The sequence below is a fragment of the Rhodotorula toruloides genome (genome assembly GCF_000320785.1).
Source record: "Rhodotorula toruloides NP11 unplaced genomic scaffold Scaffold1, whole genome shotgun sequence".
NCBI classification, from domain to species: Eukaryota; Fungi; Basidiomycota; class Microbotryomycetes; order Sporidiobolales; family Sporidiobolaceae; genus Rhodotorula; species Rhodotorula toruloides.
This window is the reverse complement of record NW_015622961.1, coordinates 552,388-573,995: the sequence shown is the minus strand read 5'-3', so window position 1 is coordinate 573,995 and position 21,608 is coordinate 552,388. Positions and strand designations below refer to the sequence as shown.

Here is a 21,608-nt window from a genome sequence, read left to right as displayed (position 1 = left end):
AGAGTCATCCACAGCTACCCACAATGTCCGACGCAGCCGCCCCCGCCCAGTCGCTCAGCGACGCCGTCCTCACCCAGGGTGCGTCTCCTCGCTCATCTCCTGCGGCGTGACAGCCTCGTACGAGCTTGCTGATCATTGCACCCGCATACTCTTGCTCTTCTGCTCCCCTCTCTGCCACCAACCCGGCCCGCAGTCGAGTTCTACCTCTCCAACTCGAACCTCCCGTTCGACAAGTACCTATTTGGCCTGTGGGCGACCAGCTACCACGACCCGGCCGCCATCATTGCCAAGACCCCTGCCCCCGCCGACTCGCCCAAACACCCCCAGTCCTCGCACAACTCGTTCCACCTCGGATGGCTCCCGCTCGAGAAGCTCGCTTCGTTCAAGCGAATGCAACCCTACCTCGCTGCGCCGCCCGAGGGTCTCGGTAGCATTGACGCTATCGCCGAGGTCGTCAAGACATCGTCGCTTGTCGAGGTTCACAAGTTCGGCAACGAGGGCGAGACCGGCGCCGGCTGGTACGTTCGCCGCAAGACGCCTCTCCAGAAGCCCGAGGACGCGATGCAGCGCAGCGTCTACGTCAAGGGCTTCCCGAAGACGGAGAAGGTCGGCGAGAACGACGAGGAGCGGAAAGCGATCAAGGCGCAGGAGGACGAGTTGCAGAAGAAGATGGAGCAGTGGGCGCGCGACCTCAACCTCGGAAAGGTTCTCTCGGTCCGCATGAGGCGCGAGGACAAGCCCGGTGTCGAGGGAAAGGCGCCCTTGAAGGGCAAGGGCAAGTTCAAGGTGCGTGCGAGCGGTCCTCCTTCGCCTGTCAATCTCGCTCACTCCCTCCGTTCGCAGGGTTCGATCTTCATGGAGTTTGCCGAGAAGTCGTCGGTCGACAAATTCCTTGCGCTCGACCCCAAACCTACCTTCGAGGGTGCCGAGCTTGAGACGAAGTCCAAGTGTGTTCCGTCCCGGTATGCCAACAAGCGCGTCCGCTGACCCTCTCTTTTCTCAGGCTTGACTACATCGAAGAGAAGCGCAAGCTCTACGCTCCCGACTCTGCTCCCATCACCGGCAAGGACGCCGTCCCGAAGAACCCGTACGCTCGCTCAGCCAAGCCCTTCAACGCCTGGGCCGAGAAGCTCGTCGGCGAGAACGGCTTCCCTTCGGTCCCCTCGGCTGGTGGCGCTGGCGCGAGGGAGTCGAACGGCAAGAAGCGTGCGGCGGAGGACAAGGACGCGGTGGATGAGCGTGAGATCCAGTACGAGGGTGTGCGGTTCAAGGCGCGCCGCACCGGCGGTCGTGATGGACAGGTCGAAATCGTCGACGAGGACAAGCTCGGTACGGGTGCGGGCGAGTGGCCGATGGGCAAGGTCCTTCGCTTCACGATCTCGAAGAAGGACGGCTCGACCTCGGGTGACCTTGAGGGTGGCGAGAACTTTGACTTTGGCGCGCTCAAGAAGCGTCTCGAGCCCATCGCCAAGCCTGGATTCGTCTCGCTTCTCGAGGACCGCAAGATCGCGCCTCTCCCGTCGGCGGACAAGGACAAGGAGATGAAGGACGACCCTTTCCCGGCTCGCGCGAACGCGCCTCCCGAGGTCAAGACTGCGTCCAAGGCGGAGGAGGACAAGCCTGCCGAGGCTAGCACGAGCACCGCGCCTGCACAGCAGTACCCGGCGCGCGGACAGGCGAGCTTCAGGGAGGTCCTGTCGGACGAGGTCTTTGACAAGATCAAGTCCGAGGTCGGCGAGGTCAACGGCAGGAAGATCGAGTGGGTTCGTATCTCGGGTGCGTCGCCAGTCCCTCTAGCTCTTTCGCTTTCGACGTGTGATTGACTGGCCTGCTTTCGCAGAGACCGAGGAGCGCAAGCACCAGATCTCCCGCGCGCGCTTCCACGCGAACCAGGCTTTCTCGCAGGAGGCTGGACGTGGCGGAGGACGTGGCGGACGTGGCGGACGGGGAGGACGCGGTGGCCGGGGAGGAGGAGGACGCGGCGGCGGCAACAAGCGCCAGCGTCGCGACTGAGCTGGAGGATGATGTTCCGCACCTCGCTTTCGGCTTGAGAAAAGCACGCGAATGCTATACCACTTCGGTTTCGTGCATTCATCGGTTCCAATGCTGCGCAACACGAGCTGCGGTCCCTTCGCTCCTCCTGCGAAAGTCGCTTGACATTCATCGACTGTTCACTCGCTCGCTCTGGCCGGGGCACATGGGCGACCCGCTCCAGCGTTCGGGAGCGAGCACGCCCGACGGTGTGTCCTGGGACGCTGTCGACGAGGAGATCTCGTCTCGTGCCAAGTTGTCCGAGGCCCCACTTGAACTGGTCGAGGAGGAAGAGGAGGACGAACACCGGCTGGGAGACGGTGCGGGCGACAGCGATGGCTATGGGGAGTCCAGTCTGGCTACCCACGACGCTCTGGCCCGTCGGCGCATCCTCATGCTCGCTTGTGCTTGTTTGCTGTCCGTCGGGAGGTGCGTTCTTCAGCTCCTTTGCCTCGCTCGTACGGATAGCTGAGACTCTCTGCGCAGTCACTACTCGTCTTACGTCCTCGGCCCGATCAAGCGAAGCCTCGGGACGAGCGAGTCGGGCTTCGCGGCCCTCATTTCGTCCTTCGAACTCCTCAACACAATAAGCCCGCTCGTTTCCGGCTTCCTCGTTCCAAAGTACGGCGCCGCGGTCTGCGGACTCGTTGCGACGGGCGCGGTCCTGCTGGGTCAGCTCGTCGTCTGCTTCGCCGAGGGGAGAGACGGCGGCGCAGCAGGCAACATCCCCGGAATGGTTCGTTCGCACGTCTTTACAGCCGCGATGCCTTACTGACGGTCATCTTCGACAGGTCTTTGGCTTGCTCATCTTCGGCGCCGGCACATCTCCCTTGGCCGTTGTCCAAGAAACGATTATCCTCCAAAACATCTCTGCGTCTTCACGCTTCGTCGCTCGTTCCGTGGCCGCAGGGCTCGTCCTTGGCAAGACAGTGAGTGATTCTGATATCTTCCCCAGCGCTCCGCTGAGCACGTCTTCGCAGGGCTCCTTCGCCGCCGGCTTCACCTCCGAACGCCTATACTCGATCTCGCCTCGCCTCCCATTCTTGACGGCCACCAGCCTCGCTCTCTTCTCCTTCTCGGCATGTGTCATGTACGCGATACTCGAGCGCTCTACGCACAAACACGCTCCCTCGTCGATGAAAGCGGATCTTCACTCGCATCATCGCTCGCTTCGCCTTTCCGCCCTCGCGGGCTTCGGCATGCCTTTCTGGTACTACATCGCAGTCTGCGCTCTCGCCGGAACGTGGTACACGACGCAGCATCTCTCCTCGCACATCCTTCAAGCCGTCTACGGCATCTCGGAATCGCATGCAAGCGCGACCGCTTCGCTTATCTTGGCTACGCCCATCTTTGTGCGTCGCTCTCGCATCCTTCCTCTTTCGCAGCGTAGCTAAGTGTTGTCGTCCCGCAGCTCTACCCGCTCATCGGCTACGCAGTCGACAAGCGACCTCATCTCCTCGAACGCATCTGGCTCGCCGTGCCTTGCTTGACCGCCTCGAGCTACTTGATCCTCCTCCTTGTGCGTACTGCTGTCCAGTTTCGACGACTCGGGCTGATGGGCTGCTCGGCCCTGCAGCTCGCACCCATCGTTCCGCCTTCTCTCGCTCTCTTGCCCGCCGCGCTTGGAATCGGCTGCGGCCCGCTCCTGCTCGTCCTCGTCGTACCTCGCATTGTTGAGCGGCAGTATGTCCGACCTACTTCCTTCATTCAGAGTTGTACTAACCTCGATCCTGACAGTCAAGCACCCACCGCCCTCGGCGCGCACAAGTCGCTCGAGATGTCCGGCGCCATCATCTTCCAGACGTTCGCCGGCGCCCTCCTCACGCTCGGGCACCGTCGAGGCGAGGTACCGGAAGACGAGCAGGACGAGGACGCGAGTGGGGCTTTGACGCTTCTTGCGGTCGGCGCGCTCGTTCAGGTCGCCGTCGTCGCGAAGTGGTGGCACGCTATACGACAGCGAACGTCGGAATCAGCGGCAGGAGCAGGCGCGGCGAGCGCTGCCCGGCTGTCGCTCGACGGTGTAGCATCGGAGATGGAGGACAGCGGAGACGAAGCGAGACGCGGGTTGCTCTCGGACGCTTCGCCCGTCTCGCGTGCTCACTTCGACAGTCTGGACGCGGAGGACGGGACCGAGGAGATGAGCTGGAAGAAAGGTCAGGATTTGGCATGGGGTAGACGAGCGCTCTTTCTTGCCGGAGGAACGGTCGTCTTTAGCTGGCTGTGCTTTGTGGGCAACTTGCTTATGTAGAGTGTCCTTCATCGTGTGTTGTCAATATCGTTTTGCATGCCTTGGCTGAACAAACGTTGCGGAGAGGCGGGCAGGAGCAGAACAACAACATGTCAAACAGAGGAGCGAATAGGACACCGACGCCAGAAGCTCAAATTCCGGCTGCAGGCAGCCACAGGATCAGCTCGTCGACCCATGTGCAGGGAACGCAAAGAAGCGCACGCACCCAGCGAGTTGATCGAGCCATAATTCCTGCTCGCCCGCAGACCTGGCCCGCTCGCGACCCTTGCCCTCACTTCCGCTGCGTTCCCACCTGCATTCCTCGCACTCAGTAGACTCGCCCTGCTCGCTCGGTTCCGCAGCTCGCCGCCCCGCTTCGGCACGTCGATGATGTCGTCTTCGTCGTCGCTTGAAGCGCCCAACTCGGACGAGTCGTCTCCTCCACTCGCTTCTCCGTAGGCCGTTTCAAGATCTTCCTCTTCCGCGCTGAGCAGCCTCTCGCGCTCGCTGCCACGCGACTCTCCCGCCTCAGATCCTGCCGCGACACTTTCCTCCCTCCCTTCCCACCGTTGCTCACCCCACGTCGACGACCGTCTCATCCTGCCTGCGAGAGGATTCCGTCGTCGTCGGATGCCGACGAAGATGACGAAGAGGGCGTAGTGAAGGAGGGAGAAGGCGAAGGAGGAGAGGTACCAGACAGTGACGGGGTTAAACAGTCGATGGAAGAAGGTTGGAGACGTTGCGGTCTCGGCGTAATTACGAGTCGCTGGTAGCTTTGGTGAGGCGATTGTGTTGCTCGTCTGGACGACCTCGTTAAGCCGGAAGAGGAGGACGAGGGCGGAGACCTGCAACCGCGAAGCGATGTCAGTCATCGCCAGCAGCGCTAAGAGAGGAACTTGAGAGCGCACCATGACTTGTCCGATGATCACTGGTCCATACTCCCGCACGTTGCGCGACGATGCGACCGCTACTACCGCGACAGGCCGCGCCGAGTTCAGGACGACAGCGGAAACGGGCAACCTCGCCAGGCCCACTCGCAGGCCGAGCCAGAGCGTCACAGCGAAGTCGAGGATCGCTGTAAGCTGCAGAAGCGGCAGGAAGCGCGGTCGAGGAAGGGGAAGGTGCGTTGAGCGATGTGGGGAGGAGAGCGCGGTGGGCGACGTCTGGGTGGTGAGGAGGACGAAGCCAGAATCGCTGCGAGTCTGTAGCGGAGGCGTGAGAGCCGCAGCACCCGCTGCGAGCGACATGGCGGGTGTTGGCAGGAGGAACAGGGAAGAGGAGGGCTTCGAGTGAGGTGAAGCTGGTTTGCTTGCGGCTGAGCAGAGTCTAGTGACCTTACGACGTCGCGAGGAAGCGGCTGACAACCCGTGCAGCGTTACAACAAGCGACGCGAGCGGACATACTGCTCCTCGTCGTTCAGACGTCTCCGTCGATGTGCTCGACCTCGATCGTCTCCGGCTCAGGACTCCTCGTCGGACTCCGCGAGACGTACCGACCATCGCTGCCCGCCGGACTCGGGCTCCTGCTGATGTACCGGTCCCCGTCGTCGCTTCCTGCCGCACTCCCCGCCCGCTCGACGACCGGCCGTCTTCGCTTGACGTCGCGCCCTCGTTGTGCGCCGCCGTCGAGGTCCATGTCCTCTTCGTCGCCTGATGCCTCCGTCCAGTACTCCGGCTCCGGCTCCTCTCCGCTCACCGGCGACGGACTCCGACTCGCACTCGGGCTGCGACTCATGTACCGTCCCCGTCCCTCCTCGTCCTCACTCTCGTCCTCCGCATCCGACCGTCCTTCCAGTCCCTCCATTACGCCCATCGCCTTGCCGAGCTTACTTCGTCGGGGCGCGAGTCCTTCGGTGTCTTCGAGGACTTTGCGCTGCGTCAGGCGAGGGAGCTGGATTTCGCAGACCATCTCGCCGGCGAGGAGCTGGTCGACGAATTCGTCCATCGTGAGAATAGAGTAGGAGCCGTCTGCAAGGCAAAGTGTGAGCAGGCGACAGGGCTGCGGAGGGCGAGCGTACGCACCCATTCCTCGGAACCGCAGCTTGCGGTAGTCGTCCAGCAAGGGCTCGAGCGTCTCGTACGCATTCAGCGAGTCGAAAGTTAACCGTACATAGAACGCTGCTAGTGCTCGGAGGTATCTGCGGCAGCTTTCGTCAGCTTGAGGCGGGAGAGAAGTTGACAAGCGAGAAACGCACTTGAACTCCTCCGCCCGCAAGTACTCCAGCACAATCTCCCGCTCTGGCTGCAGCTGCAGGAGCTTGAGAACGAGGCACATGAACTCGGTCGGGCGCGTGTTGGCGTACGTGCCACCGATGTACTTGAGTTCGACGGCGCGGTCGATGATGGTGGCCGAGTTGAGCGCAAAGCAGTGTTCCTCTGCCGGTCAGAGCTCGTCAGCATACTCTCAGCTCAAAGAGACAGCGCACGCACTCCAGTAGAGGGTGTCGTAGACACGCTTGCGAATGACAGTCGGGACGAGGTACTGTCGAGCGAAAGGGGATCAGCAGGCGGGCTTTCCGGAAGGAGTATGTGGACGCACCTGAGGGTTCGTTCCATGCACCGACAGCGCCCCAGCCCGGGTCGTGTTGGCCATGGTGACCTAGCGAAGTCGAGTGAGATGGGGAGGTTGTGGTGGAGAAGGAGTGGACGGCAGCGGCTCGTTCGAACGGGTAGGCGGGCGTGCAAGCAAGCTTGAGAGCAATCTCAGCGTGTCCCAGGCAGTCTCAGCAGTGCAGCCGCGGTTTTGGCGGAGTCTGACCCTCGCCTGCTCGCCCGCTCACCCTTGGCTTCGACGACACCGCTTCACCACACTCGAACGATGCTGCGCGCACTTCTGAGGCGACCAACAGCCCCTGCGCTGCCCTCGGTATCCGCCCTCACGTCGTCGCTCTTCGATGCGCAACTCCCAGGTCCGTCCTCCCTCAGCTTTCCCTCGAAACTGATGAAGCCGCGCTGACACTCGCACACACCTCGCGCGCGCACGAAACAGGTCTGATGCAGGTCAGGACGGGTATGTCTATCGCTCTCGTTCGCCCAGACCCATGGCTGACGTCTCTTCCTCGCAGCCACGAAGAGAGGTGGTGGTTCCTCGAAGAACGGGCGTGACTCTTCTGGCAAGCGGTTGGGTGTGAAGCGGTTCGGAGGTGAGTGATTTGCTGTACTCTGCGCGGCCTCTTCGCTGACCCCCTCGCTCAACAGGCCAAGCCGTCATCCCCGGCAACATCCTCGTCCGGCAGCGAGGGACCCAGTTCTGGCCCGGCCAGCACGTCGGCTGCGGCAAGGACCACACCCTCTTCGCCCTCGTACCCGGCTACGTCACTTTCTACCGAGACGTCGTCCGCGGCAAGGAGCGTCGCCTGGTCGGCGTCGTGCAGAACAAGGACGAGAAGTTGCCCCGGGACGTGGCGGCAGAGGGCAGGAGCCGGTATTTCGGCGGCTTCAACGTCAACCCCAAGGCGATGGAGGACCTCGACATGTTTGGCGACTTGGCGAAGCAGCTCGGCGAGGGCGAGCTTGTGAGCGAGGAGGAGTTGCGGAAGATGTTTGGTGGAGCAGCGGCGGTGGCACCCTCGGCGCAGGCTGGAGCAGAGCTGAGGGCGTAGATGGTGCGCAACTGTACACTTTTCGCATTCAACGGGTCGAGGTCCGCGAGATGCCGCCACACCGCTGGACTTCCTCATCGTCTCGCTCAGACACAGCTCAAGGCTGCACAAACGATACTGATTTCTCGTCTACAAATCTACTAACCTGTACTCGTCCCAAGCTCTAGAACACGAAGACGCGCGCCTCGTACGCCGCGAGCTCCGCATCGGCCGCGTTCTCGAGCGTGGAGAAGAGCATCTTGCTCGGCTTGCCCTGGAGGTCGGCGGGGATTTCGAGCGGCTGCTTCTCGCTGGAGAAGTTGAGGACGACGAGCGCCTTCTTCGAGCCGTCGCGCGAGGTCTTGGTGTACACCATCGTCTTGCTGTTCTGCGGGTCGACGAGGTCGAATTTGCCGAGCACGAGGAGCTCGCGCTGCTCGTTGCGAAGCTTGAGGAGGCGGCGATAGAAGTTGAGGACCGACTCGGGGTCGTTCTCCTGGTCGGCGACGTTGATCCCTTCGAGGTACGAATCCATGACGCGCATCCAAGGCTTGACCTTCGAGTTCTTGGAGAAGCCGGCGTTGGGCGAGCGGTCCCACTGCATCGGCGTGCGGGCGTGGTCGCGCGCGGTGAGCTGAATGCCGGCCTTGCCACGAGCGAGGAGGTCGGCATTGTTCTGCACCTTCGCGTCGTGCTGGATCTCGCGCCAAGTGTTGATAGTGTTGACGTCCTTGTACTCCTCAGTGATGTCCCAATCCTTCGGCGCATTGATCATACCGATCTCTTGACCCTCGTAGATGATGAGCGAGCCGGAGAGGGTGAGGAGGTAGGTCGCGATCAGCTTGCCGGACGCGACGCGGTGCTCGGGGGCGTCCGAAGCGAAGCGAGTAATTGCGCGAGCTTGATCGTGGTTCTCGATGTAGGAAAGGGCGTGCGCCTTGTTCTGCGGGTCGGCGAGCTGCTGCGCGAACGCCGTGAGGCGCTTGAACTCTTGCAAAGTCCAGTCGCACGCCATCAAGGGGTACTGACCGCCCTGCGAGCGACGAGAGGGAGTCAGAGGCGCTGGTGAGCCTGCAGCAGGAGTAGACGAACCTTGTGGTCGAGGTCCATCACGTCGAAGAGGATGGTGCAGTCGAGCGCTTCGGCATCCGTCGAGATGTACGAGAGGATCTTCTCGAGTGAAGGAGTGTGAGGGAGCTCGCCGATGGTGAAGCAGCTGGAGGGAGGGAGGTTCAGCGGGGTGACAGCGTGCGACGAGGGTAAGGATTCGAACGTACTCGTACTTGGCGAATGTCTCGCGTCGCATCTCCCGAAGGAACTCGCCAAGCCGTGGTCCATTGGTGAAGAACTGGCCTGCAGGCTGGTAGGGCGTCTCGGGAGCGACAACGGGAGCGTCGGGGAAGTCGAGGTACTCTGGAGGCGGAAGAGTATCAGCGAGCTGGTCGACTGGATGCAAGCGGCGTCGACTCTACTGGAGTACATGTTTACCTGGTATAGCGTGGCAACACAGTCAGCGAAGGCTTCGAGAGCGTGAACAGAGGAGAAAGGCCCACAGTGTCGATGCGGAAGCCGTCGACGCCGCGCTCGAGCCAGAACACGACTGCGTCTTCGTATATGGCCTGCAAAGTTTCTTAATCAGCTCGACTCGCCGCTGAGACGTTGAGGACGCGAGGAGGACTGGAAGAGAAGAGGAAAAGGAAACGCACCCGTCGAACCTCCGGGTTCTCCCAGTTCAGGTCGGGCTGCTCGACGCAGAAGTAGTGAAGATAGTACTCCTCCGTCTTCTCGTCCCATTCCCAGATGCTGCCGCCAAAGACGGAACGCCAGTTGTTCGGAGGATGCCTGACGCCGTCAATATAGCGGGGCGGGCGCCAAAAGTACCAGTTGCGCTTCGGGTTCGTCTTCGACGAACGACTCTCCTCAAACCAGGCATGCTTGTCAGAGGTATGGTTGACGACGAGGTCGAAGAGGATCTTGAGTCCGCGAGCGTGAGCACCGTCGATAAGCTCCTGGCAGTCTGCGAGCGTTCCGAAGGGTTCGTGGATGTCGTTGTACTATCCAGCAGTACGAATGTCAGCTCGAGGGAAGCGCAGGAGGGACAGCATGGCCGACGCACGTCCGAGATGTCGTAGCCCTCGTCGACTCGCGGCGACTTGTAATGCGGCGACAACCAGATCGCGTCGACGCCGAGCGACTTAATGTAGTCGAGCTTGTTGATCACGCCACGGAGGTCGCCTAGTCCGTCGCCATTGTCGTCCTTGAACGAAGCGGGATAGACTTGATAGGTCACGACGCCTTCCTTCCACCACGAAGGGAGCACTTTGCCGATTTCGGGAGCGTTAACCATGGCTGAACAGAGCCTTGAGCAAACGAAGGCGGACCGCGAGTGAGGGGGAGAGGAGCGGTGGACGAGGGAAGGGCAGAAGGAGGGGAGCGACAGGCGGCGGTGGGGACCCCAATGGCCAATATGGAGCTCAGCAGCAGTCCACACTTCCCTTGAAGCGATATCGCTGTCGATGGGGAGCGTCTCCACACTCGACCCAACGTTGCGAGAGTGGGGAGTTTGCGAGTTCGTCCTGTTGCTCAAATTGTCCGCATCGATGTCCTCCTCTGCGCTAGCTGCCACGCTCCCTTCTCAGAAGCGGCGCTTGAAGGGCGCGGATGCCCGCGTCGCGCGACGAGGGAAGCCGTAACCGGCAATTCACCGACGAAGGAGAGTTCGTCGACCGAAGGTAGCGCACGAGCACCGACCGGACTTGATCCCTCCTGCGCAGCGCCCCAAGGCAGCACAGATTGCGTTGGATGGGGGCGTTTCGACGAGAAGCGGGAGGGAGCTCTGGCGAGGAGCAAGGGCGACGATCGACGCCTCTGCCGTGACGAGCGCCTCCTCGTCGCCTTGCCAGGTCTCCGCTCGCTGATTACAGGCTTGCCACACGTTTCCTGCTACTCTACTGGGCCCGAGCACCGCTCATCGGCGAAGGAGGGAGATCCTCATCGGTGTCCGCACAGCTTGCGAAGGTCAGCACGCGGTGCGAAGGGTTCCAGCACTCCTCCTCCCCTTCGCTTTCGTCGTCCATCGATGGAGCGCCATCTTTGGGTTGTTGGGACTCCGTGGGGCCTGCTGATCCTCCGCGCTGTCCGGTGTGGCTCCATCAGTCTCGATTGCAGCCAGTCCTCCTCGTCCCAACAAGTTGCGCTCGTCTCGACGTTGCTTGCTCCTCTCGCTTTCCTTTCTTCTTCTCGCTACGCCGCTTACGACCTCTGAAGGTCTTGCCGGAACCCTTACCACCCTTTCCCTCAACCTTCCGCCGCCAAACCTTCGAACTTCACCCAAACTCTCGAGCGACTCCTCCTCCCCCTGGCCGTCCTTCCAGCCCTTCCGCATCGCCATGCCCTCTGAAGCCATCACCGCCATGTCGCACGCCACCGAAAAGGTCGGCGCAGAGATCGAGGTGGTCGAGAACGTCCGCCGCGAGATTGCCGACTACGACAACGTCGTCGCGGAGGCTCGCCGCGAGACGGAGGACCAGCAGTCTATGACCTTGCGCGAAGGACTTCGCCGCTACCCTAAGGCGGCTGCCTGGTCGATGCTCCTCTCGACGGCCATCATTATGGAAGGGTTCGATGTCGTCCTCCTCGGCTCGTTCTATGCCCTGCCGCAGTTCAACAAGAAGTACGGCGTCCAGCTTCCCGACGGAAAATACACGGTTACTGCCCCATGGCAAGCTGGTCTCTCGTATGTCCTCCTTTCCCTCCTCGTTTCCCTCCTTCTTTCCCTCCTCCGCTTAGCGAACTTACCCCGTCTCGTCTTCGCGCAGGAACGGCGCCCAAGTCGGCGAAATCATCGGTCTTTGCATCAACGGTTGGGCGAGCGAGCGTTTCGGTTACAAGAAGACCATGCTCGCCGCCGTACGCTCTCCTCACGTTCCCTTCGCTTTCTCTTTGCGCTGACCCTCCTATCGCACAGCTGGCATCGATGATCTGCTTCATCTTCATCCCGTTCTTTGCCAACAACGTCCAGACGCTGCTTGCCGGCGAGATTCTGCAGGTGCGTCTTCCCTCCCTCGACCCGAACTCTCCTAACTGATGCTGACTTCACCGAACCCTCCATATGCTCGAATCGTGCAGGGAATTCCCTGGGGCGTGTTCCAGACGTTGACGACCGCCTACGCCGCCGAGGTGACTCCGGTGGCCTTGCGACCGTTCGTGCCCTTCCTCTCTTCCCGTTTTGCCGCTCGCTGAACGTCTCTTCTTTGGCAGCTACCTCACCGCTTACGTCAAGTGAGTGCTTAAATTGCTTCCGGGCGTCGACTTGAGCGGCACTTCGACGTCGGCGCCTTGCTTCGCCTTCGTGCCGAAAACGTCTTGCGGGACCCGCTGGTCGGTTCGCCACGCCAGGTTCACTTGCTGACGCTGCTTGTTCGACAGTCTTTGCTGGGTTCTTGGTCAGGTCATCGCGTCGGGTGTCCTCAGGGGCATGCTGACGGTCCAGACGCAGTGGGCTTACCGCATTCCCTTCGCCCTCCAATGTGCGTCTTCCAACGTCTCTCGCCACTCTGCCGAGCTACTCTCTGATAGCATTCTACGCTTCTACAGGGATTTGGCCTCTCCCAATTCTCATCGGAGTGCGTTGTTGACGTCTTCCCTCCATCCGCCGACCTCCTTCGCTCCTCATGCTGACGGTTTCTTCTTGACAGACCATCTTCGCGCCCGAATCCCCTTGGTGGCTCGTCCGCAAGGGCCGCAACGACGACGCACGTCGCCAGATCAGGCGCCTGCACACCAACCCGACCGAGCAGGAGGTCGACAACCAGCTCTCCCTGATGGTCCACACCAACGCCCTGGAGAAGTCGATCGCCGCCGGAACCTCGTACTTTGACTGCTTCAAGGGTGTTGACTTGCGCCGTACGGAGATCGCTGCCGGAGTCAGTCGAGCCTCTCCTCTTTCTTTTCCTTTCGGCTTGCGCTGACCACTAATACTTCGCTGGCAGGCCTGGATGATCCAGAACCTATGCGGAAGTGCCTTCATGGGCTACGTGAGTTCAGCTCCGCGGCCTAGCGAGATCCGCTTGCTGACCTCCGCTCAATGTCCCAGTCCACCTTCTTCCTCGAGCAGTCCGGTGTCCCTGTTACGCGCGCTTTCGACCTGAGCATCGGGCAGTATGCTATTGGCGCCGCCGTGAGTTTTTCCTCCCCACTCGTGCTCCTCCCAAGAGTCTCGCTCCTTCGGCCGCCGCTGACTTCCTGTTGACGCGCAGGGCACCCTCTCGTCGTGGTTCCTCATGCGCTACTTCGGTCGTCGTTCACTCTACCTCTTTGGCCTCATCTTCATGGTCTGCGCTCTCGTCGTTATCGGCGGAATGGGGTGCATCCCCTCCTCCAACACCTCGGCCCAGGCTGCTATCGGCGCCATGCTCCTCGTCTACACCGCCGTCTACGACTCGACAGTCGGACCGGTCTGCTGTAAGTACTCGCTCACTCGAACTGTTTCGTTCACCCCTCTGACTTCCATCGTTCTTCCACTCTTTGCTTCTCCTAACGCCCCCTTCGTCCGCCATCCTCTCTTATACCTCCCGACTTTCTCGTCTCTCTCGCCTTCTGGACTGTCAGAGTGAGTCCTCTTTGATTGGTTGGTTGCGAAGCAGGAAGAAGCCGGACTGACGACCTTTTCTCGCACAGCTGCCTCGTCGCCGAGATCTCCTCGACCCGCCTCCGCGCCAAGACTGTCGTCATCGCCCGCGTTGCGTACAATATCATCGGCATTGTCAACAGTATCATCATGCCGGTGAGCCTCGCCGCAGCTCCTCCACCGCTGCGTCTCTCGACTGATTTGCCGCGTCGCAACACAGTACTTCCTCAACACGACGGCTCTTAACTGGGGTTCGAAGACGGGCTTTTTCTGGGCTGGTTTATGCGCGATCTGCTTGATCTGGTCAGTCCAACACTCCAAGCGAGAAGGTTAACTTTGCGAGGCTTTCATGTCGATGCGGCGGATCAACGACATAACCCAGCTAACTCTTGTTCGCTCTTGCGCAGGACCTACTTCCTCGTGCCCGAGCCCAAAGGCAGGACCTACGGCGAGCTCGACGTCCTCTTCGAGAACCGAGTTTCCGCTCGCAAGTTCCGCACGACCGCAGCGGACCAGTTCGCCGGCCACGGTATGCCCCAGCGCACGTCTTCAAACGACGAGAAGGACGAGAAGTTCGATGTCCAGCACGTCGAGCTTTGAACGACGACGCCGCGACTTCCGCCTCTTCCGCACATCCCCCTCGTCTACCCTTCTCCCCTCCCTTCGTTCTCCGCCTGTCTTTTCTTTCTTAATATCCTTCGACGACTCTGGATCGTTGTCGTCCCAAAAAATCGTTATCTAGCGCGGTATTGTGCGCTTTCGTAGAGATCTTATGGTGTACTGGCTATCTCGGGCTATCAGCAGTTTGTTCGTCTCCTGCCCCGTTTCCCGGACGAGTGTGCGCGCTCTCCACTCTGGTTCCGCTCGCCCGACTGTCTATCTCGTTGTACGGCGCGAGGACCAGATGAAGACGTCGCGAAGGTCTCGACCTTTTACGCGTTCCACCCCGTTCTGCTAAAATACGCTCCTAACATTCACGTTGATCCGCGCTCCACGCTCGAGGTACTCGCCATACGGCGCCCAGCTCTCCGCGCCTTCGACAGCGTCGAATTGCGAAGCGAGAAGATAGCCGGGGAGGGTTCCATCGAGGACGCGAGGGAGGGCTGCGGGCGCGGGTCCTTAGCGGGTGAGATGGAGAGAGGACGAAGGGTTCCGCACCGTGGTAGACTCGGCGGCCTTCGCCGGACATGATTAGCCCGTCGCCGGAACGGAGGAGGATGGGAAGGGGAGGGACGTCGCGAGTCGTACCGCCGACGAGGAAGATGGATGAGTGGCCGAGGCTGTGGAGCGAAGCGTGAGCTGGAAGTTCAGGAAGAGCCGAAAAGCGAGACGGACGACAGCGAAACGAGCGGCGAGACAGCATCGACTTCCGAGAGGTCGATGTGCGAGGTGAGCGAGTCTTTAAGCTGGTACTGCGGGCGCGACGGGTCAATGTTGGTCCGTGGAGGCGGAAGAAGCGCGACTACGTACGAAGTTAACGATTCCAGCGTCCGGTTCGTATGCGTCCTTCCAGCTCCGCCAGTCCCGCATCTGACCCGCAGGCGTCGCCGCACGAGACTGGTCGCCTCCCACATCCTTCTTTAAGCCGTCCACTTGGCGCCATGGCGCCTGGCGAGCGAGTCCGCGACAACACTGGTAGATGAGCGGCGGGAGCGGGACGTGGCCTCGCTCGAACTCGTAAAGCTTGGTGGTCCACTGCGCGGGCAGAACCTTCAGCGACATCCGATATGAAGAGCAAGCGAGATTCACTCACGTTGTAGTGCCAGCCCACGTTGGACCAGCGAAGCTTCATGATGAGGTCCCGTACAGTCACGTCGCGCTCGCCAATATGTACCGCCTGCTTCGACTCCCTGCCGCCTTGCGGACTGGAGCACTCAAGACACGGCGCTGTAGAGGCGATACCGTCGCTTATAGCGCCGTTCAAACCGCCATTCTTCCGCCGAACAGCTTCCTCTCCATTTCCCGCCAACAATCTCGTCCACAGCCCTTCTGCCGGCAGGTGGTAATGCGGTTCGAGAGACGTCAGGTTCGGCGAGCGAGCGTGCGTGAGGGTCTCGACGACGAGCGAGCGTTGCAGGGATTCGGGGAGGATGCGAGGGAAGAAGACGAGTCCTGTTGGCAACAACGGGTCAGCCGCCTTCGTAGAGTCTCCGAGCGTGTGCACACACCTGGAATGCGCGGAATAACGATCGCATAGTCGCCCTCCTGCTCGCGGTCCTTGCCCTTCCAGCGAGACTGTCCCATCGCCGTCTCTGCGAGCTCATGCAGCTCGACCCGCCAGCAGACTTCCTCGTGGCCGTCTCCAGCTGTCCACACGCCCCTCAGCCTTCCATCTGCGTTCGCCTCAGCATCCCACCGCACCTGAGCCGGGTCAAAAGCGAGCGAGAGGTCGGGAGGAGAAGTGCGGCTCTTCCAGTACCGCTCGGCGTCGCGGAAGGCGGAGAGGTTCGTCGGCGGCGTGTAAGCAGATGCACGCTTCTTGCGCGACATTCCAGACAGCGTACGAGCGTGTAGCGGGGTGGTGAATGAGCCAACTGATGAACTCGCCTCTCCTTCACGACCTCTCCGGCGCCCATCCAGACTGGCTGCTCCTGGAGAACGCGCTTCGTACCTCGAGCGTGCTACTGATTTGGCTCCAAAGGTATCGCAAGAGAAGGACAGGCGCAAGAGAGGGGGAAGCTGGCCTCCGCATTTTCGACGAGGACCTCCTTGACGACACGCACGCTCACTACTCTGCACACCGCTCAACGGTCTCTATCGACTACACAGCCACACGCACAGCTCGACTGTGAGTACGCCAGTCTTTGAACGGCCCGCCCTCGTCGCGTGCAAACCCCACCTTCTTCGGTCGACGCCTCGTCCTGTTCCGCGCGGCAATCCAGGACGGCGGACAGATTTGGGGACGCGAGGGGACACTCGGGCTGTTGCTAGACAAGGGAACCATCGATCAAGCGCGGCGGAACACCCTGGCAGGACTCGGGAGACGAGGGGACTCGACTGACGTTGATATCGCTCCCTCGCGAACAGCCTCCCCTCCCCATCCAGCATTCCCGAGGCCTGCGACAGAGCCATGACCTCGCCACTCTCGCCACGCTCGCAAGACTTCCATCCCATCTCTGTCAAGATTCCCGAAGAGAACCGCACCGGCGCGACAGTCCCGTCGGGCTCTGCCATCTTCAGCCAGTCCGAGAGCGACGTCGACGAGCCCAACTGGAAGTACGCGTCGAGTCAAGAAGACGCTAGCGTGCTTTACAGCAGGCCGCAGAGGCGACACAAGACGAGGACGCTCAGTGCCGTACGTTTCGCGTTCCGCTCGCTCGCCATCTTCAAGCAGACTTTGCTTACGTTCGTCCCGGGCGCAGAGCGAGGGACCACAGACGATTCTGAGGCAGAGGAACACGTATGGCCCGGAGCAGGGCGTCGGGACGAGGAGCAGGCGGATGTCGCACGGTCAGCATTCCGCATCGTTCGTCCGCTCGGTTTTCAGCTGACTCCGCTTCTTGCAGACGAGCACTCCTTCAAGTCTCGCAAGTTCTTGGTCGACGTCGAGGAGACGATGAAGCTCGTACTGGAACAGGAGGATACGGATGCGAACTTCCAGGTCTGTCGCTCCTCCCTCTTCTGGTAGAGGCTAGCTGACTCGCTCAACCCGCAGATACACGCCGCAGACAAGGGTCCAAAGGTCTTCTCGCTTGGCACCGTCAGCAGCAACGGCTTCAACTCGGTCGACGTGAGTTCCCCATCTTCCTCCAAGCTCCACGCCCACCTGACCGGCTCTTTGCACAGATCCGCGGCACCTACATGCTCTCGAACCTTTTGCAAGAACTCGCTCTCGCGCGCGACCACGGCCAGAAGCAGATTGTCCTTGACGAGGCGCGCCTGAACGAGAACCCCGTCTCGCGCTTGACTCGCATGATCCGCAACTCGTTCTGGAGCAACTTGACCCGCCGTATCGACGGTGATGGGCTCGAGAAGATCTGTGCGGACCCAAAGGTGCGTAGCGAGTCTGGCTTAGAGAAGTCGGGCACTCATGTTCTTTCGTCCGCGCAGAACCGCGGCTCGAATCGCGCTCCCCGCATCTATGTCCCCGAAGCCGAGCCCGGCATGCGCAAGTACTACGAGCGCATCGCCGCCGCCAAACCTCACCTCGGCCTGATCGTCGACACCGTCCCGACTAACTTTGACGCAAAGTGGGTCAAGGACCAGAACGACAAGCCGGGAATCCTGGCGCTTGCGATGAAGGAGGTGTCGAGGGGCGAGGGACAGGATCCGGATTACCAGGGCATTCCGTTTGTCGTGCCCGGAGCGAGGTGCGTTGCCGTTCCGTCTCGAGTCGTTGGTGACGGTCAACTGACAAGCACTTCACACGCAGGTTCAACGAGGTACGTCCTGCTCTGAGTGGATCTCGACCGAGCTGATGATCTGTTCCACTGACGCCTGACACAGCTCTACAACGTTTGCCCATTCGCTTCCGTCCTGCTCTCGCGTCCGAACTGACCCACCTCTCGCCCGCAGTGGGACTCGTACTTCATCTCGCTCGGCCTTCTCGCAGACGGCCACGTCGAGCTCGCCAAGGGCATCGTCGAGCACTTCCTCTTCGAGATCAGGCACTACCGGAAGATCCTCAACGGCAACCGCAGGTGCGTCTTATCGTCCGACTCAGCCTCAGTGAGAACTGACGCACGCCCGCCCGCAGCTACTACCTCATGAGGAGCCAGCCGCCGTTCCTCACCGACCTCGCCCTCCAAGTCTTTGCCCAGCTCGACCCGGAGACGCCCGAGGAGAACAAGGCGTGGCTCAAGCGCGCGATCCAGGGTGCCATCGAGGAGTACCACATCGTGTGGCAGGAGGAGCGCCGCCTCGACCCCGTCACGGGCCTCTCGCGCTACCGCCCCGACGGACTCGGCATCCCTCCCGAAACCGAGGCATCGCACTTTACTGCCGTCCTCCAGCCGTACGCTGAGGAGCTTGGCGTCAGCGTCAACGAGTACACCGAGATGTACAACTCGGGCGAGGTCAAGAACGAGAAGCTCGACGAGTACTTCCTTCACGACCGAGGCGTCCGCGAGTCTGGCCACGACACGACCTACCGTTTCGAGAAGCGGTGCGCGGACCTCGGCACCATCGACCTCTGCTCGCTCCTGTACAAGATCGAGATCGACATCGCCACGAGCATCCGGGAACACTTTAACGACTCGCTCGAGCTCGACCACGAGTTCACCCTCACGCCCTTCCCCTTCGGCACAGAAGTCCCCTACAAGCCCACGAATCCGAACCTGCCAGACCTCTCTCAGCCTCGCTCATCGACCGCCTCGAAGCAGACCTCGGCGGAATGGTTCGCGCGCGCCGCGCGGAGGAAGGACCTTGCGGACCACTACCTCTGGCACGAGGGTCGCGGGCTCTACACCGACTACGACTGCAAGAAGAAGAAGCAGTCGCTGTATGAGTCGGTCACGACGTTTTGGCCGATGTGGGCAGGAATGGCGAGCGAGCAACAGGCGGAGAAGATAATGTGCGTACGCGTGCGGCCTCCCGTCTCTAGTCTTGCTGACTTCGGTCGTACTCGCAGGCGTTACTCGTTGATCAAGTTCGAGGTTGCCGGCGGTCTCGTCTCCGGAACGGAGAGTTCGCGCGGTCGCATCTCTCTGCAGAGGCCGAACCGTCAGTGGGAGTGAGTGCCGCGCGCCCCCTGCCGAACGCTCAATGGTGCTGACGTTTGGTTCGCACAGCTACCCTGCGGCGTGGTCTCCCCAGTGCGTGCGGCTCGCTTCGAAGAGGACGTCCTTGTCGCTGACCTTCCTAACCACGCTCCTCTCTTCACCGCTCACCCGCGCCTCCTTGTCCCTCTTGCGCTCTTGCTACCGCTCGCACACTTCCTGCCGCTCGTCCGCTCCTCGAATTTGCCGGTCGCGTCGTCTCGCAGCCAAATCATGGCCTGTGAGCAGCGTCGCCTTCCGAACCACCGTGCATCCGCTGACTTTTCAGCGTCTGCAGGGGTCGGCTGCTCGAAGTACGGCTACACGCACGAGGCCCAACGGTTGGCGTACCGGTGGCTGCACATGTCAGTCCTTGTTCGAACGGCAGTGTCCTCTCCTCACCCCGCTGACCGCTGCCTATTCGTCTCGTGCAGGATCACCGTCGGGTTCGTCGAGGCCGGAGGCTGTATCCCGGAGAAGCTCGATGCGGTGGCAGGAAACGCCAACATCGATGCGGAATACGGCAACCAGGTGCGTAGACGATTTCGACACTCCTTTACTCACGACTCATTCGAACCGTTTCCGCAGGGCACCGACTTCCACCTGATCCCGCGCGAAGGCTTCGGCTGGACGAACGCCTCGTACCAGGTCGGCCTCACCTTCATCACGCAGCTCCAGCGTCGCGCGCTCGGCGCCCTCACCCCTCCCGACGTCTTCTTCCGCGCGGGACGCCCTTTCCACCAGCAATGAGGCGTCGTCTTTACGCCCTTTTTCAGCATCCTTTGCAACTGTAGAAAGCATCTTCCGCCCTACCTCTCGCCCGCGAGCGAGATCGTCTGCTCCGTCTCTCTTTCTCGCTTCTTCCGCTCCGCCTCTGGGTGCGCCATCTCACGCTGAGTGCGCCCGCTGCTCCGTCGCTCGCCGTCGTCGCTGATGAGAAATTGTCGTGCGCCGCTGTCCGAGCGAAGGCGATCCTCGGCGACTTGGCCGCTTCCGAACTTGCGCCCGTTCGCATGCTCGTCGTTCGACCTCTCGCTCTCCGCTTGCCTGCTCAATTTGCACTCGCTGCACACTCACAGACTCACCCACACTTGCACACGACTCCGATCAGTGAGCTGGGCTGTTGGCGCGCTTGTTCGGTCTTCATCAGCGAAGCAGCGGTCGGGGAGGGATGGGACGGCGAACACAGCATACGGAAGTTGCAAAGGGTTATGGGAGAGTCGGAGGAGGGTATTGGAACCGCTTGGACATCGCCGGACTCCGCTCGCTTGCTTGGACAGGCAGGACGGCGCTCGTTCGAGGAGGAGGGGCGGTGCCGGCTACTTCACCAGAGCTCTGTACCGCTTGCCACTGCTTGCTGACGAGTCGGACGATATTCTACGACACAGGAATGGCCAGCGTCGCATCCTTCTACGAGCTCGAGGCGGAGAAGCCGTCGGGCGACAAGATCAGGTTCGACGTGCGTTCCCTCCTGTTCGCACCGTGCGTTTGCGGTCTCGTGGTGTACTCCCGGCCCTTGTACCGTAGGCAGTTCGATGGGGTTAGGACGGAGCCCGTGCTCAGAGCGCCCGATCGCTGACTTTCCTTCGTTCCTCCTTACTCCCGCTGTTCCCTCCTGCAGGACTTCAAGGGCAAGGTTGTCCTCGTTGTCAACACAGCAACGAAGTGCGGGTTCACTCCGCAGTAAGCTGTCGCAATCGCTTTCGAACGTTCGAGGCAGTCGCTGACTTTTTCCCCCCATGAAGATTCACTGGCCTTGAAGAGCGTGAGTCCACCTTCCCAACTCTCTTTCTGCATTGCCCAAGCTTGCCTCAGCCCCACTGACGCCTCTTCGTCTTACCCTCGCAGTCAATAAGAAGTACAAGGGCCAAGGCCTCGTCGTCCTCGGGTTCCCCTCCGACCAGTTCGGCCACCAGAACCCCGAAGACGACGAGACCACCGGCTCAGTCTGCCAGCGCAACCACGGCGTCACTTTCCCGCTCCTCAAGAAGGGCGACGTGAACGGCTCGAATGCACACCCGGTCTTCCAGTACCTCAAGCCGAAGGCCAAAGGTATCCTCGGCGAGCGGGTGAGTCGCAGCGTTGCTCTTCCCTTCTTAGCTTCGTTGACAAACTCTCTTCGCCGCAGATTGCATGGAACTTCACCAAGTTCCTCGTCGACAAGGTGCCCCGCCTCTCGCCCTTCTCCGTTCGCTCCCACTGACCCTTTCCGCCTCTCCCAGCGCGGCAACGTCATCCACCGCTACGCACCGATCACCAAGCCCGACGCCATTGCTGCCGACATCGAGAAGGCGCTTGCAGAGTCGGTCTAAGGCGCCGCAAGTCGCTCGGAAACGGAGGTGGCTCGCTCGTGCTCTCTCTGCACTTTCCGCATTCCTGTCTACGATATCCTGAACTGTTAATACTACCCTTGAGTGCCCGAAGCCATCTGCGAAATGGGAGAGA

The 21,608-nt window shown here is 61.3% G+C and overlaps 10 protein-coding genes across 10 annotated transcripts; 6 read left to right on the top strand and 4 right to left on the bottom strand.

The window, feature by feature from the left end:
* Positions 1 to 23: 23 nt before the first annotated feature.
* On the top strand, positions 24 to 2,013 carry RHTO_00234 (lupus La protein; the record flags this gene model as incomplete). Its single annotated transcript, XM_016413918.1, has 5 exons — positions 24 to 78; positions 194 to 786; positions 844 to 947; positions 1,004 to 1,776; positions 1,841 to 2,013. 5 exons carry the CDS (start codon positions 24 to 26, stop codon positions 2,011 to 2,013), a joined length of 1,698 nt encoding a protein of 565 aa, XP_016276925.1.
* Positions 2,014 to 2,197: 184 nt separating this feature from the next.
* On the top strand, positions 2,198 to 4,279 carry RHTO_00233 (major facilitator superfamily protein; the record flags this gene model as incomplete). The annotated part of the gene is made up of 7 exons (XM_016413917.1): positions 2,198 to 2,460; positions 2,518 to 2,767; positions 2,823 to 2,960; positions 3,012 to 3,383; positions 3,443 to 3,550; positions 3,608 to 3,714; positions 3,769 to 4,279. 7 exons carry the CDS (start codon positions 2,198 to 2,200, stop codon positions 4,277 to 4,279), a joined length of 1,749 nt encoding a protein of 582 aa, XP_016276924.1.
* Positions 4,280 to 4,409: 130 nt separating this feature from the next.
* Positions 4,410 to 5,505, bottom strand: RHTO_00232 (uncharacterized protein; the record flags this gene model as incomplete). The annotated part of the gene is made up of 3 exons (XM_016413916.1): positions 4,410 to 4,420; positions 4,485 to 5,103; positions 5,167 to 5,505. The coding sequence occupies 3 exons, from the start codon at positions 5,503 to 5,505 to the stop codon at positions 4,410 to 4,412; spliced, it is 969 nt and encodes a 322-aa protein (XP_016276923.1).
* Positions 5,506 to 5,674: 169 nt separating this feature from the next.
* On the bottom strand, positions 5,675 to 6,850 carry RHTO_00231 (pre-mRNA-splicing factor 38A; the record flags this gene model as incomplete). The annotated part of the gene is made up of 5 exons (XM_016413915.1): positions 5,675 to 6,225; positions 6,280 to 6,395; positions 6,453 to 6,633; positions 6,688 to 6,739; positions 6,797 to 6,850. The coding sequence occupies 5 exons, from the start codon at positions 6,848 to 6,850 to the stop codon at positions 5,675 to 5,677; spliced, it is 954 nt and encodes a 317-aa protein (XP_016276922.1).
* Positions 6,851 to 7,075: 225 nt separating this feature from the next.
* RHTO_00230 (50S ribosomal protein l27) lies at positions 7,076 to 7,859 on the top strand (the record flags this gene model as incomplete). The annotated part of the gene is made up of 4 exons (XM_016413914.1): positions 7,076 to 7,166; positions 7,247 to 7,267; positions 7,323 to 7,400; positions 7,456 to 7,859. 4 exons carry the CDS (start codon positions 7,076 to 7,078, stop codon positions 7,857 to 7,859), a joined length of 594 nt encoding a protein of 197 aa, XP_016276921.1.
* Positions 7,860 to 8,022: 163 nt separating this feature from the next.
* RHTO_00229 (alpha-glucosidase, glycoside hydrolase family 13 protein) lies at positions 8,023 to 10,185 on the bottom strand (the record flags this gene model as incomplete). The annotated part of the gene is made up of 7 exons (XM_016413913.1): positions 8,023 to 8,871; positions 8,931 to 9,054; positions 9,116 to 9,251; positions 9,311 to 9,326; positions 9,392 to 9,457; positions 9,545 to 9,892; positions 9,955 to 10,185. 7 exons carry the CDS (start codon positions 10,183 to 10,185, stop codon positions 8,023 to 8,025), a joined length of 1,770 nt encoding a protein of 589 aa, XP_016276920.1.
* A 1,042-nt stretch (positions 10,186 to 11,227) lies between these two features.
* Positions 11,228 to 14,067, top strand: RHTO_00228 (MFS maltose transporter; the record flags this gene model as incomplete). Its single annotated transcript, XM_016413912.1, has 14 exons — positions 11,228 to 11,574; positions 11,657 to 11,747; positions 11,806 to 11,886; positions 11,967 to 12,040; positions 12,099 to 12,119; positions 12,267 to 12,367; positions 12,435 to 12,463; positions 12,536 to 12,763; positions 12,830 to 12,874; positions 12,934 to 13,017; positions 13,097 to 13,305; positions 13,518 to 13,623; positions 13,688 to 13,770; positions 13,875 to 14,067. The coding sequence occupies 14 exons, from the start codon at positions 11,228 to 11,230 to the stop codon at positions 14,065 to 14,067; spliced, it is 1,692 nt and encodes a 563-aa protein (XP_016276919.1).
* A 354-nt stretch (positions 14,068 to 14,421) lies between these two features.
* RHTO_00227 (oxoglutarate/iron-dependent oxygenase) lies at positions 14,422 to 15,957 on the bottom strand (the record flags this gene model as incomplete). The annotated part of the gene is made up of 6 exons (XM_016413911.1): positions 14,422 to 14,570; positions 14,626 to 14,747; positions 14,803 to 14,879; positions 14,938 to 15,162; positions 15,221 to 15,579; positions 15,636 to 15,957. The coding sequence occupies 6 exons, from the start codon at positions 15,955 to 15,957 to the stop codon at positions 14,422 to 14,424; spliced, it is 1,254 nt and encodes a 417-aa protein (XP_016276918.1).
* Positions 15,958 to 16,537: 580 nt separating this feature from the next.
* Positions 16,538 to 19,913, top strand: RHTO_00226 (alpha,alpha-trehalase, glycoside hydrolase family 37 protein; the record flags this gene model as incomplete). The annotated part of the gene is made up of 16 exons (XM_016413910.1): positions 16,538 to 16,762; positions 16,830 to 16,917; positions 16,974 to 17,068; positions 17,123 to 17,197; positions 17,254 to 17,460; positions 17,518 to 17,777; positions 17,840 to 17,849; positions 17,914 to 17,922; positions 17,983 to 18,107; positions 18,164 to 18,979; positions 19,037 to 19,138; positions 19,197 to 19,220; positions 19,391 to 19,404; positions 19,462 to 19,528; positions 19,598 to 19,694; positions 19,752 to 19,913. 16 exons carry the CDS (start codon positions 16,538 to 16,540, stop codon positions 19,911 to 19,913), a joined length of 2,376 nt encoding a protein of 791 aa, XP_016276917.1.
* Positions 19,914 to 20,553: 640 nt separating this feature from the next.
* On the top strand, positions 20,554 to 21,475 carry RHTO_00225 (glutathione peroxidase; the record flags this gene model as incomplete). The annotated part of the gene is made up of 6 exons (XM_016413909.1): positions 20,554 to 20,622; positions 20,785 to 20,846; positions 20,909 to 20,928; positions 21,012 to 21,232; positions 21,292 to 21,327; positions 21,386 to 21,475. The coding sequence occupies 6 exons, from the start codon at positions 20,554 to 20,556 to the stop codon at positions 21,473 to 21,475; spliced, it is 498 nt and encodes a 165-aa protein (XP_016276916.1).
* Positions 21,476 to 21,608: the final 133 nt, after the last annotated feature.